Here is a 14,142-nt window from a genome sequence, read left to right as displayed (position 1 = left end):
CAGGCTCTTTCCAGGGGTGCCCATTGACAGGACAAGAGACAATGGGCAAACAATGCAAGACAGGAGGTTCCTTCTGAACACCAGGAAATCCTGTTTCATTGTGAGGGTTACCAAGCGCTGGCACAGGCTGCCCGGAGAGACTGCGGAGTCTCCATCCTTGGCAAGATTCAAAAGCTGTCTGGACACAGTATTGGGCAACCAGCTCCAGGTGCTTGACTGGGGGGTTGGACCAGAAGACTTTTAACAGACCCTTCTACCTTCAACCATTCCGCGAGTCTGTGAAAGTCCTCCATCGTGGAAGACAAGAAGACTGTGAAGTAAGGCCCTTGTCTTGTTAGCACAAAGGCTAACATTACACTGACATGATTTCAATGTAATTTATGGAAGAGATTTTAAGCAGAGTTTCAGAGACAGATGCAAAGCAGAAGATAACTTCAGAGAACAGCAAAAGTAAATTGAGACTGCTCTATATTAATTAAGACTAAGCAAAAGGTAGCTTATAACCCAGAGCTGTCACATGTAAATGGCGCTATCTGCCTCATACGGCACACACATAAAAAGCATCATCACAGTAAGTTCTCCTACTGGAAAGAAAAATTTAAGAGACTCAGAATATATCTTACAGAAACATAAAAAGAGCTTGCTGTCTACTTGCCACTTCTCGTTTATAAGGGAATGCAAATGGCACTGCTCAGTCTTTGGTCCACATTCATGGTGCACCATACCCCAAGAATTTATTACTGAGAAATTCAGACAGCCAAATCCTGATTACTTTATTATACTCTCACCCATGAAGTACCTTCTAAATAGGAAAACAGCCTTGAAAAAATCCTGTAATCCTTTTAAAAACTTACATTACTTAAGAATGCCACCTAGTGACTTTCACAGCACACAGTAGAGAACAACTAGTACAGCTCAGAGCCTGTGCTTCCAAAAGCAAGTGCTGTATGAAAACAACTGGACAAATGCACAAAGTTTTTAAAGTACTGTTGTGTCTTAACCCCAGCTGGTAAGTAAGTGCCATGCAGTCAGTCAGTCCCCAAACCACAGGCAGGAGGAGAATTGGAAAGAAAAGGTAAACTGTGTGGGTTTAGATAAGAACAGTGTAATAATCAAAACAAAGTAAAATATAAAATAATGAAAAGGAGAGGCAGACACACAGACAGAGGGGAATGAAATGCAAGGGAAATAAGTAATGCACAATTGCTCACTGCTTGCTAACTGATGCCCCGCCCATCCCCAAGCAGTGTTTAGCAGCCCCTGGCCAATTCCCTCCATTACTGAGCGCGATGTTCCATTGTATGGAATATCCCTTCGGCCAGTTCAGGTCAGCTGTCCTGGCTGTGCTCCCTCCCAGCTGCTTGTGCGCCTGCTCACTGGCAGACCATGAGACACTGAAAAGTCTTCAACTCAGGGTAAGCACTGCTCAGCAACAACTAAAATGTCAGTGTGTTATCAATGCTATTCTCATACTGAATCCAAAATACAGCACCGTACCAGCTACTCAGAAGAAAATAAACTCTACTCCAGCTGAAACTAATATAAGAGTTTACTTTGTCAACAGGTAACTCTACCTTTCTGTGGTATCCTGAATGCTTCCTATAGCATCTGTAGATAGACATTCTTCTTGCTCTCCATTGCTATGGCAATTTGGTGATTTTTTAGAAGAACAAAGCGTTTCTGATGTCATGCTTCTTAAATTTATGTCTAGATTGTCATTCCTGGCTGTATTTCCCACAAGCAACAATACCTCCATGTCATCCTTTGATTTGAGAAAAAAACCAACAACAGAATTAGCATAAAATATATCACGTGTAAAAAAAGTATTGGAGATTATGATCAAGCTGTTAATCTGAGGCAAAACTTCATTTAAAAACTTCCAAGTAGTTTATGGCACCATCACTGTTCCTTGTTCCTCTAGGAAAGCATTTAGCTAACTAAAAAAGATACTACAACCAATATAGTCCTTCAGGAGAAGCCTCCAAGGAGCTCAGAAGAAACCCAGCAATAGAAATACAGCATGCAGGTAGCTACTCATATATTATGATTATGGCTGGAATGTCAAAGTTCAAGTGAAGTCTTTAGATGTCCTATCAATGTGTCACTAACAGAATTTTGGAAAACCCTATAATAGCATGCAAATACTGAACAAGAATTCTTACTAGGCTGAAATCAATGAATGCATTTACAGCAACTTACTTAGATGTCTTAAAAACAGCTAGTGTGAACCAAGCATCAGAAAGTATAGTCAGAAATACGTGAACAGAATTCTCACTTTTGAGGAGAGAGGGTTTTCAGATTCTTCTGCCAAAGGCAGATTCTGTCCTTGATCCATTTCTTCCTCATCTGGGGCAGCAAGTTTTTGTACTACTGGAGATTCTTTTTCGCTGTCTGTTCTTTCTAGGTTTGGTCTAGTTCTTGAAGACTCGATCTTTCCCAATTGTCCTGATTTCAGAGCACTCAGCTTACCTTCTTGGGAGGTATATTTTTCAGCACTGGTGAATTTAAAGCAAACAAACAAAAACAAAAACAGATAAAACCACATTTGACTTCGGCTGGGAGGGAAAATAAGCACTTCTGCATTTAAGTTTTGAATCAACACTCGTACATGAGACTAATAGATTGCTTTGTTTAAGATCAATAGAATTTTATTTTAAAATACATTTCTCATTTATGGTTAACTTCGGAGCAGGAATAACAAATGTCTTTGTCAAGACATTTTTAACATAAAAAACAAGTTGGGTTGCTAACCATACCAACATCAAAGTATTGGCAGTCTAACACACACTTAAGATCTTATTTTAAGAAGAGCAGCAGTAAAATAGAAGAGCACATAGGGGGATCAATGAAAGTCAAGTCTCTTACATTTCGCAAAATTTATATGTTACATATGTTACGTGTGTGATTGCTACCTAAGCAAATACAGACCCAGTAATAAAAAACCTTGGTCAAGAAGAGCTATGAGCTCATACAGATCAAGTATGTACCAGATAAACAATGGCAAGGAGTGCAGCTAAAAAAAATGTGCTCTGAAAACACTGGAAGAAGCTGTTTGGAGGCACTGGAAATGAAATACTGTAGAAAGACAAAAGACAAGGAGCAGAGGAACTGACATTTGCAAAAGTGTCTCATTATGCACAGACAAAAGCTTTTCAAATGTAATTTTGCTAAACTCAAACCTCACCTGCTTTGTTCAGACAATAAATTTTCAGAAATAGAGGGCACCTGAGGCACCTCTTGCTGTTCCTGTTCCTCTTTGCTCAACACATCTGCTTGACACAATACAGCTTCATTTTCACCCTTAAATTTACAGCAAAAGAAGCATGAAGAAAAATAGAAGTATGTAAGCTTCTAAAACAGACATGTATTTTACATACAAAAATAGAAACTATGCTATTTTCCCAATTGGAATAAAAGTAGGAATCATGTTATCATAGGTCAATTTATATGCAAAAAGGAACAGAAGTCTTCATAGTCCTGGGATACCTAGAGTTAAGCTCTTCAATACTGCATGCACCCAAACACTATGGGAAACACTTGTCTATTTAACATTCAATCAACTCCCTAATACATCAAGCACTGTGGAAACAACATACTTCAGCAAACGGAAAACCTTTGAAAACTGGACACCGCAGAGGGCAGCACAGACACACCCAAGCCACAATAACATAACCTCAAGATCCAGAAGGCCTAATAAGCTTTACGTCTGTCTGTATTTGCCACATTGGTTCCACACAGAAGCCACTCAAACATATCCTTCACCACTTCAGGCCTGTGACAGCTTTATTAGTAAAGAGGAGCATCAGACTGGATGATGAAAATCTTCTACAGATTCGCCCAGTACAGAGCAGATGCCTGTGCATGGTTCACAGGCCACAGGTCTAGAGCAGCCAAGACTGAACCACAAGGTACTATCTCAGCTAGGAGTGAGCTGATTGTGACACTGAAGGGAGATGAGAGATGAATGCACGACACAAGTACTTTACACAGGCTAAAGAATAAAACCAGCTATAACCATTCCAACATGAGTCACTCCTGCAAAGTTTACCTGTACTCCAAATCTAAGGCAAGTCAATGCAGACATCCCTACATCCATGATATGATTCATGTACAACCCACAAAAAGGTTACAGAGAATGCATCACACTGTAAACGGCTTTTGAGGATTTTCACAACTTTTACAGTCCCTAGTAAAGTATCTGTGGGGATACACAGTATCAGTTACTTGTATGAAGTAGAGAAGTACGAGGTACTGTAGTGATGAAGCCAGTTAAAGCTTATCAAATTAAAAAACCCTTTTTTTCATAAAAATAGCTGTCCTCTGCCTTCACTTGAGACATTATACTATATTGGTCAACACAGACTTGATTAATCCAGTCAGGAAAGGTGAAATGAGCAAAAAAAGCTAATTTTTATGCATTTTTATTCTTGAGTTTATTTTAAATGTGCATAATTTTTTCCTATCATGCAATCCAATCAAAATCAGATCCTTTGTAAAAAAAATAATTAATACTTTAAGTTGTAGACCTCACTGATTTCATACCTATAATACCTCAGCTTACCAAGGTTTGGGAATTTTTTTTCATCTAATATATTGTCTCAGCCTCAGGCAACGCAACTTCCATGTTTTCATTTAACTTCATAAAACTGAGCACGCACTTTGAACTAACTTTGAAGGCAAAGCCTTACTCTTATTAAAGCTTACCATGACAGCATTGTCAAACTCATCTTTTTGCTCTGCTTCAGGCTTTTTCTTCCTCTCATTTTCTGATATTTGTAACTCCTTCTTTCCAATAGCTCTTACCAAGTTTGGTTTGTACCTCTTTTTCTGTGCCAGCTGGATAGGTGGAAGAGGTGCTTGTTGACATTCTTCTTGAGTGCTGTTTTTGCTATCAAGGCAAAGTTAAGACAGAAAAAATAATCCAAAACTTAATACAAATGCATAGTACAAAAACAAACACAGGTCCATTAGTATTACATGCAAAAAACACTTGAGTTTTTAAGCGAAATCTTGTAAACAAAAAGCTCTGCTGAGTTTAAGTTACAAACAACAATTTGTTCCAGCAAAAATTTCAAACTAACAGTCTTTTGAATATTTCACAATAGAATTAACTAATTCACTAAAGTTAGCTTATTGACTACCTACTGCTATAAAACTGAAGCAATTTTCACATTGTTTCTCTGATAAGCAAACTAGTATTTCCCTGCTTACATGAAATGAATCCAGTCTTTCAGATGATGAAACAGTTGTAAAGAGAATGCTCATTAATTTCATTCTTAGCATAGAAGCTACCGAAATTTTAGTCTCACTAGTGTTGGAACTATGAGAATGGAAATTTTGTGCAGTATTTTCACTAGAGTATATTTACCAGATGGCAATCCACTAGCACGAGGACTTCCTTGTAAAACACTTTCATTGTTACAGTCAAGAATAAAAAGTAGCTAAGCCCTTACACTGCATTAGTAGTTGAGATGTCATCTTGGTTAATTTCAGGTAGACTGAACTGCATTTCACCATCCTCCGATCTTGAAAATGTTTTTGGGGACTTAGAACTTGGCCTCTCAGAAACCTCCTGAGAGCAAAACGACTTCTCCTTTCCCAAGGATTCTAGTGGGTTTAAGACTTCACATTTTCCTGCTTTCTGAAAAATGTAAACACAAGAACCAGAACAAGTTGTAATAATAAACCAAAATGAGACTTTATTATGTCTATGAAGTTTGGTACTTACCACTCTCTGAAAAACTCAAGATTGAGTTTTTTGCGCTCTCCTACAAAACTCCTAAGTAACTGCTCACTAATGATTTCCTAGTCTTTCAAGGACAAATACACACTTTTTTAGTTAAGACAAAATAGCTCGAAATCAGTATTTCTTCTGTGCCATCTTCTATTAATACTTCTTCTTTCTTCACTGTCAACTATAATGCCACTTTGGGTCAGAAAGACATCTGGACACATAGCAAGAGATACAGTCATCTTTTTCTCCTCACATACGACCAAGTGAAAAGTACACAAGTTTTAATACAGAAAATTTCAGCTTTTGAAAAAATTATTTCAAGAAGTTATTAACTTCATATTTTTTTTTAATCATCAGTATTTCATTTCACAAAACCAAAAGCTCAAATATAACTAAAGTTTAAAAAAAAAAAAGCCTTACATCTGCGTCAGGAGGGATGCTACATTCACTATCACACTGTGTCAAACTTTCTTCCTTGTTGGTATCTTTCTGTGATGCACCTTTATTATTTACATCCAGCACTTCCTTTCTAGTAGTTGTTGTTCTTACATTTGGCTTTGGTCTCTGGAATCGACTCCTCAGTAGCCGAGCTGATGATACAACAGTTTTCTCCTCTTCCTTCTGAGGATGAGATTCCCTACAAAAACAAACAAAAGCACAGTCAAAGGCATGGGACAATATGGCATACTTGTATGCAGCTCTCAGAGCAATAACAATGTTAGTGACAGGAAAAAAGATCCAATAAAAACACAGTGATCATCACCAAAAGCCTGTGTATCTTATAAGTAGGTAAGCAAAGGTAAGTTAACTGCAGCTTCCAGTTGAGGCCTGCAAGGCAAGTTGAGACATTTTAACATGATATATACATTTTACAAATGCCTTTGTCTCATCACGTTTAAAGCTACCCAGTAGACTTACAGAACACCTGTGGTTGACTACTTTTTTTAAGAGACACTTGAATTGAAAACCAGACCCTGTACTCAAGGATTTATATAAGCACACTGGGATGCACTGTGGAGACCAACATGGAGAAGACAATCATAGGGACCAAGCATTAGAAAAACGCATTTATTTGAAAATTAGGCCCATAGTCCAAAGATCAAATTAACATCCAACAGCATGTAAATTTAATGCTTTCAAGCCCTTGGGGGTTTTGTTAGTTAAAGTCTAGTATTGTCTTGATTAAACATCTCTTTATATATATAAAACTTGTTTGTAATGCTGGAGTTGAATGTAAAATGGTAAAATACCTAGAGATACTGATGGCTTTGAACCATTCCTTCTCTCCATTTAAGTAGAATAACCTTACCCTGCATTGGAATCTGAAACCTCTTTCAAGACATCTGACAATCCCTTTTCACTTCCATAGCTTTCTGCTTCTGAGGACTTTTCTTGGAAACACTGTCTTGTATTTATTGAGTTCATCTTAGAATCTGTAGAAACATCTTCTAATGTCACACTGGATGGCTGAGTGTCTTCATGAACTGTTAAATCCTAAAACAAATAAAAGTTCCACTCTGTTAAGATGAAATACTTGCTCAATCTCTCTTTCAGAAGAGCAGAAGGAACATGAGAAATTTTTTATGTTTCCTACAGAAACACTAAAATTTCTCTTGCTTCTTTTGCATCCAACTAATATCAGTGTCTACTATAAAGTAAGTTATTTCTCTTTATACTTTATTTTTTAAGTGGTTCATCTTCCAAGACATTTTTTCTTTGCATTTCTCTTTTCAGATCTGGTATCATAATATGACAAAGTGAGATATATTCAGTTTTCATGTATGCTCATTTTGACTAGGGTAGAGTTAGCTTTCTTCACAGTGTCATGTATGGGGCTGTGTTTTGGGTTTGTGCTGCACACAGGATTGATAATATAGAGATGTTTTAGTTATTGCTGAGCAGGGCTTACACAGAGCCAAGGCCTTTTCTGTTTTTCATACTGACAAACTGGAGAAGAAACTGGGGGGGCACAGAAGGATGGGAAGAGACACAGTCAGGACAGGAGACCTCAACTGACCAAAAGGATATTCCATACAACACACGGCTTAGTATATAAAGTGGGGGGAAATGGCTTTTGTCTTCCTAAGTAACCATTATGTGTGATGAAGCCCAGCTTTCCTGGGGATGGCTGAACACCTGCCTGTTCATGGGAAGTAGTAAAAGAATTTCTGCTGATGCTCTGCACATGAGTACAGCTTCTGCTTTCCCTATTAAATCTTACATCCAGCACTCAGGGGTTTATCTCAGCCCATTTTCTGGCTTTTACCCTTCCAATTCTGTCCCCAGTGCTGCTAGTGGGGCAGTGAGCAAGAGAGTTGGTACTTGGTTGCTGACTGGGGTTAAACCTGACACCATGGAAAACAGAACCCAAGTGCAAAAATGAGGAAATTTTATGACAATGAAGATTATTCTGAAATAATAAATAAAGCATGCAAAGCCTATCTTTACAAATTATGTGGTATGTACCTAGGCTTTGTTACCAAGGCTTCTACTAAGGACCCAGCAAAACAGTGTGCATAAGCAACTGCTCAAGAAACTTACACTTTTGAGGGAGGGATCATTGTTTTCATCTTGATGACGTATCACACCTTTTTCTGCTTCTCCACCTTCAGCTGTCTCCTCTTCAGGATCTTTTTCATCTATCAGTTCTTTTTGCCTTGCAACAGTTCTTCCTAGATTTGGTTTTGGTCTCTGTATTCTACCTCTCTTTAGAGGTGTTGGATTCAACATGCTCTGTTTGCCATCTTCTTTTAAACCAGCTGTTTCGTTAGACCTGGAAAAACATATATACATGAAGTAGATACCACACCTGAAAGTGGGAGAAGATTTGGAGAAGTGATTTTTTTTCCCCATTTTTTTAAACAGTTAGTAACACTTACCTAAATGGTATTACTAGCGTCTTGAAAGAATAAAATTAGAAATGTATCTACTAGGGACTGAGAGTTTAAACATATGTTTGCCCTGTTATTTTTCTCTTTCCATTGGTGACAGGGTACCGCACTAGAGAGACTTTCTTTTGGCCCATAATGGACCTCTCTATATTCCTATCTAGTATAGAGGCAGACAGACCTAATTAATAAAGAGTTTTAAAAAATTTGCAAATGTTCAGACTTTTTCTTCAGTGTATTCAGAAAATACATAAATAACTTTGTTATCTTACTAAGGTAAAAATATCAGTAGTGCACTACTAGAACTGTCAGATTCTTCTATGCCTTTTTACACTGAGAATCAAGTTACAGAGCAGATTAATGAAAGAAATAACTGAAAATATTTTTCTGGCAGATTGTCAAACCCAGTTTATCTCCATCCATCCTCTTAACTATCTCCCTTTAAAAACAAAAGTTTGAGGCTTTGATTTTTTTATTTCTGTTCTTGGTTGAGGTTGGTTGGGGGATTTTTTGGGGAGGTATTTGGGGGACAGTTGGCTTTTTTTAGTATTTATTTTTTACAATCTCTTCTGTAAAACATGTTATTCCTTTTACACTACAGCTGCCACTTCTGTAGTGGTACGTTGAAGAAAAATGCAACACGTAATAAATATGTGCATTAAATGGCCCACATATTGGATTTTTTTCTTCCTTTTATTTGATGCCTAACACTTAATTACACCTTAAGAACACTTACTCCTGTTTAAATACTTAAGCACTGAAAAGGATGCATTTTAGTGTTAAAAGCCAGTAGCTAAGGCTTGTTTTAGTTTTCAAGGGACTAAACTTTCAGGGTTTTTTGCATTTACCATGACTGACTTATAATTTAAAAGCACCACTTTAAAACCAGAAGTGTTTAATTTATGTTTCCTAAGTGAAGATTCCTATTTTGCCCTCAATTTCTGTCTCACTGCAGAAGTTTCTGCAAAAACTTCTCCAACTACCACACTGTAAAATACCACCAGAAGTGACAGGAATGGTAAATTGCAAGACAGCAGCACTTATCTTCTTACTTATCTCATACTTACTGAGACATTGTCTCCAGGACTTTGTCATCTTTTTCTGCAGCATCTTCACTGGTAACATCAGATCTATTACCTTGGTCATTATTCTGAATAGAAACAGAACATTATGACATGAACTACCTTAGGTTTATAAAATACAGCATCACCTAACTGACCAAGTAACTGTTCATAAGAGGAGACAAAATAGATTGCTTATGACACATATACAATTACAGGGTACATTTCACAGTCAGACAGGTGCAGTAAAAGCTAGATCAAACACCTAAAGTTGTATTTGCTGCAGGACATGAAAGATTATTGGTATCTACTGTGTGTTTAACAACCTCTCAGCATAGCTGAGGTTACCACACTGTCACTGAAAGCAAGTTAAGTAAGTGGCTAATTCCTGATTATATTCAGGAGCAAAAAAGTAAAGAAAAAACCCAAAAAGATAACATTACTGCTGCATCCAGCAGATTTTCAGCTAACACATTATCTTCAGTTACATTACTTTATTAAATACCTTCTCAGTTTCCCCCTTAGGCTGTAGATGGGACATTTTATCATTTCCTGCATCTTTTCCAGGCTCTTCTTTCCTTCCAGATGCTCTTGTGACATTAGGTTTAAATCTCTGTCGATATCCTCTAACTATTGGCTTTGCAATGGAAGTTTTTTCAGGTTCTCTGCACAAAGGATCCACAACAGTGACATTCATTCCATAATATTCAAGCCTATCTAACATACAATATCTTGCACAGATTTTTTTACTGGAATTGTGTTGTCTTCAGAAAGATTTGGCCAAACTTAGGCAAGTTGCTTCACACAAGAAACAAGATTTGTTTAGTCTTACAACATGTGAAAATTCAATTTATCTATGTGTTAAAAAGAGATTAATTTATCACACAGGGGAGGAACCTAGACTACATGCCATAGCTGCTTCTGCAAGCATCAGAAGCAGAGCCATTACCTGATAACTGAGGCTGGGAGGAAAGCAAAGCCATAGTTATCACTTTTCCTCTCTCAAATTACAGGCATTGTTGGTACTTCATAAAGCAGTGCTTTCCTCAACTTTCCACAAAAGATGTACATATTTTCTACCAAAGTACCATCTGGTATCATCAAAACAAAAATGCTCAAGTCAATTTTGAGATTTATATTAAAGCTTCACAGTCATTGCTATCTTTTATTAAGAGAACTATACAGAACAAGTTAACAATTACAGTCAGTTAATTCCAGGAAAGTGGAAAAATTATCTCAATACTTACTCAGATGCAGTATCCAAATCCCTGTTCTCTACTTCCGTGGCTTCATTTCTGTTTCTCCTACTGTCCTCTTCAGAGCACTGGAATCGAGGCAAGAATATTACTCTTTTGACAAGTGCAGACATCTCAGTAGCAGTTCTCAAAATGTTACTTAGAAGACTGTTGCTGGTCCATAGTATCAACATCGAGCAAAACAGATGCAGCATCAAGAACAACATACTAAGTAACATTCCTCTTTCTGACCTTTTCACCTGCATTTGCAAGAGTTGGAGGGGAAGTTTTCGCTTCTGTTTTGTCTTGTGTTGCTGTCTCCCTCCTTCCAGATGATCTCACTAAATTGGGTTTAGGTCTTTGCAAGCGCCTTCTGTCTGCTGACTTCTCAGTTTTCCTTAAGATATAAAAGAATGTGGTATGCATTATTACCAACAAGAGACTTAAAGTCTTACATGGTTCAAGATGTACTTGAAGAGCATCACAGACTGCATGGGTCAAGACACTGCATGCAGCAAGATAATTGACAGAAAAAAACCCATTGCATGTTTCTGATATTAAAAGACATGCTACAGTGTTATGAAAACAGCATCAAAAAAGCTTTAGCAACTTTGCTGGCTTTCAGTGGAATCTACTTAAAAACAGTTGAAGGAAGCATTTCCTGCTGTTAAATAAATAGGAATATTTCTTCTCCTAGGGATTCACGATTCACGTGAATTCCCTTTTATATAGAAACAACATAAATCTGCCCTATATACAATGTTTCGCATCTGCCTCTCCTGTTCCCCCATCCCCTTTCAAAGCTATCTCAGTCATGGAAAAACAAACTTCTTTCAAATACCTTGTCCTACAGACAACATCCACATGTTACTGAAGAATGGGGTACATACATCACTCTCTGTGTCCTTAACCATTGCAATGGATTGTCCTGGGATTCACACACTGACACAGCCCTGTATCTTATCAACAATCCTCAGATTGCGAACTACTACCTTTTCTTATATTCTCCCCAGAACAGGACAAATAAAGCTTTTGACAGTCTTCATCGTAAGAATGAGCTGCCATGCCAAAAAGGAAAGACGGAAGCATGAAAATCAACTCAGCGTTAACTAGTATCCCATCTCTAAATCACCCTCAAAAAACTCTATCATTAAATAAGAAGTCAATGATCATGCAAAAATGGAAACTTTAGGCACAGACTTCTTTAAACACCATTTCTCACCATAAGAAACAGTCACCAAAATCAACTTCATAAAGGAGTACAGACAAGACAGAGACATTCTGGAGTATTTTGTATCTTAGAGGCTTGCACCAAGTTTTGAAGAGGAACAGTTTCCAAAAAAGAAAGAATTACACTACACACATAAGATCTGAAGTACAACTTATTAGTGTACAGCTAATAAGCTCTGATGGACAACTACAAATGTCAGAGAATTCAGTGAGCCCCTTCTATTAAAAAAAACAAAAATCAAATTTCACAGCCAAGCTGTAGATTTTCACATTTACCCACAATGTGACAGGATTTCTTCATTCTCTTGCTCTTGCTGGTTGTAGTAAGACTAGTTTGTTTTTTTTCAAAGTTTAGCTAAGTCTTTATCCCTGTTCCTATCTACCATTTAGATCATAGCTAATGCACTGTTACTCAGTAATCAAAAACTTCACTGAATATGGAAAACAAATTATCATGATCCCCTGACTGATTCAACCTGCTATGGTCAGTTGGAATTATATCCAAATTGAGTAGATACAGGTTTAGTTCAAGTGCCACTGCAAAGTCAAATAATTCTACTTACATGATTTCAGACTGTGAACCACCCTCTGATGCACTCTGCTTTTCATCTGTTTTTTGTGAGTGATGTGTACCTTCGTCCTGAGGAAGAAAAGAAACGTAGAAAAGAAACAATAAATACAGATGATCTTTTACTGTAATGTAAAGAAAAGCAAAAACAAGATTCCCACAATGGCTGAGGGTGGAAGCGTCTGCTAGAGGGCTCCTAGTCCAATCCCTTGATCAAGTGTAGTGGGTTAACCTGGGCCAGACGCCAGGTACTTATCAAAACTGCTCACTCCTCTCTGCAGCTGGACAGAGGAGAGAAAATTTAACACAGGGTTCATAGCTTGAGATAAGGACCAGGAGAGAGATCACTCACTAAATACCATCATGGGTAAAACAGGTTCAGCTTAGAGATATGAAGTAAATTTATTGCTAACAAAATCAGAACAAGATAATGAGAAGTAAAATAACCCTTTAAAAACACCTCCCCGCTCACCCCTCCCTCCTTCCAGCTCTACCTCCTACCCCAGCAGTGCAAGGAGACAGGGAATGGGGGCTATGGTCAGTTCATCCTACTGCTCAGGGAGAGGAATCGTTCTCCTGCTGCACCCTGGGGTCCTTCCTATGAGAGACAGTTCTCCATGAACTTCTCCAACGTGGCTCCATCTCATGGGCACCAGTCCCCCTCAAACTGCTGCAGCATGGGTCACTCTTCCACGGGCTGCAGTTCTCCAAGGACAGGCTGTTCCAGCCTGGGAGCAGGGCCCCTCTCTCCATGAGTCTCCCATGGGATCACAGCCTCCTCTCCACCTGCTCCAATGTGGGGCTCCTCCATGGGGTGCAGGTGGATCTCTGCATCCCCATGGATCCCCATGTGCTGCAGGGCCAGAGCTGCCTCACCACAGCCTGCAGAGGAATCTCAGCTCCAGTGCCCAAAGCAACCACTGACCTTGGTGTCTTCAGAGTTGTTCTCCTCACATGTTCTCACTCCACTCTTCTCTGGCTGTAATTACTACTGCAAAACCCTTTTTTGTTTTGAATTCTTCTTAAATCTGTTATCACAGAGGCGTTAACATAATTTCTAATTGGCCCAGCCTTGGCCAGCAACACGTTCATCTCTGGAGCCACTAGGGATTGGCTCTGCCAGGCATGGAAGAAGCTTCCAGCAGCTTCTCAAAGAAGCCACCCCTGTAGCCCCTTGTTACCAAAATCAGGCCATGCAAAAACAATACATCAAGCCACATGGAGCTGGTTGCCCAATACTGTGTCCAAACAGCTTTTGAATCTTGCCAAGGATGGAGACTCCGCAGTCTCTCCGGGCAGCCTGTGCCAGCGCTTGGTAACCCTCACAATGAAACAGGATTTCCTGGTGTTCAGAAGGAACCTCCTGTCTTGCATTGTTCGCCCATTGTCTCTTGTCCTGTCAATGGGCACCCCTGGAAAGAGCCTG

The 14,142-nt window shown here is 38.6% G+C and overlaps 1 protein-coding gene across 3 annotated transcripts in view; it reads right to left on the bottom strand.

Moving 5' to 3' along the window:
• The window catches only part of BDP1 (B double prime 1, subunit of RNA polymerase III transcription initiation factor IIIB), a 51,956-nt gene that overhangs the window by 22,558 nt on the left and 15,256 nt on the right, over window positions 1-14,142 (bottom strand). For 2 of the 3 annotated variants that reach the window (XM_042023539.1, XM_042023540.1), the window contains exons 13-25: window positions 12,712-12,788; window positions 11,171-11,315; window positions 10,931-11,007; window positions 10,189-10,348; window positions 9,690-9,772; window positions 8,276-8,507; window positions 7,044-7,228; window positions 6,155-6,371; window positions 5,454-5,641; window positions 4,705-4,888; window positions 3,185-3,300; window positions 2,276-2,495; window positions 1,575-1,762 (exon numbers count right to left, since the gene is read on the bottom strand). In XM_042023539.1, coding sequence (XP_041879473.1) covers window positions 1,575-1,762; window positions 2,276-2,495; window positions 3,185-3,300; window positions 4,705-4,888; window positions 5,454-5,641; window positions 6,155-6,371; window positions 7,044-7,228; window positions 8,276-8,507; window positions 9,690-9,772; window positions 10,189-10,348; window positions 10,931-11,007; window positions 11,171-11,315; window positions 12,712-12,788 — 2,072 coding nt within the window. The remainder of the gene's footprint in view (window positions 1-1,574; window positions 1,763-2,275; window positions 2,496-3,184; window positions 3,301-4,704; window positions 4,889-5,453; window positions 5,642-6,154; window positions 6,372-7,043; window positions 7,229-8,275; window positions 8,508-9,689; window positions 9,773-10,188; window positions 10,349-10,930; window positions 11,008-11,170; window positions 11,316-12,711; window positions 12,789-14,142) is intronic. The other variant, XM_042023541.1, reaches the window with a different exon arrangement.

Source organism: Corvus kubaryi, unplaced genomic scaffold, assembly GCF_017639235.1.
Source record: "Corvus kubaryi isolate FWS band 111438036 unplaced genomic scaffold, C.kubaryi_AGA036_p1.0 37249, whole genome shotgun sequence".
Taxonomy (NCBI): Eukaryota; Metazoa; Chordata; class Aves; order Passeriformes; family Corvidae; genus Corvus; species Corvus kubaryi.
This window is presented reverse-complemented; position numbering and strand designations above follow the sequence as displayed.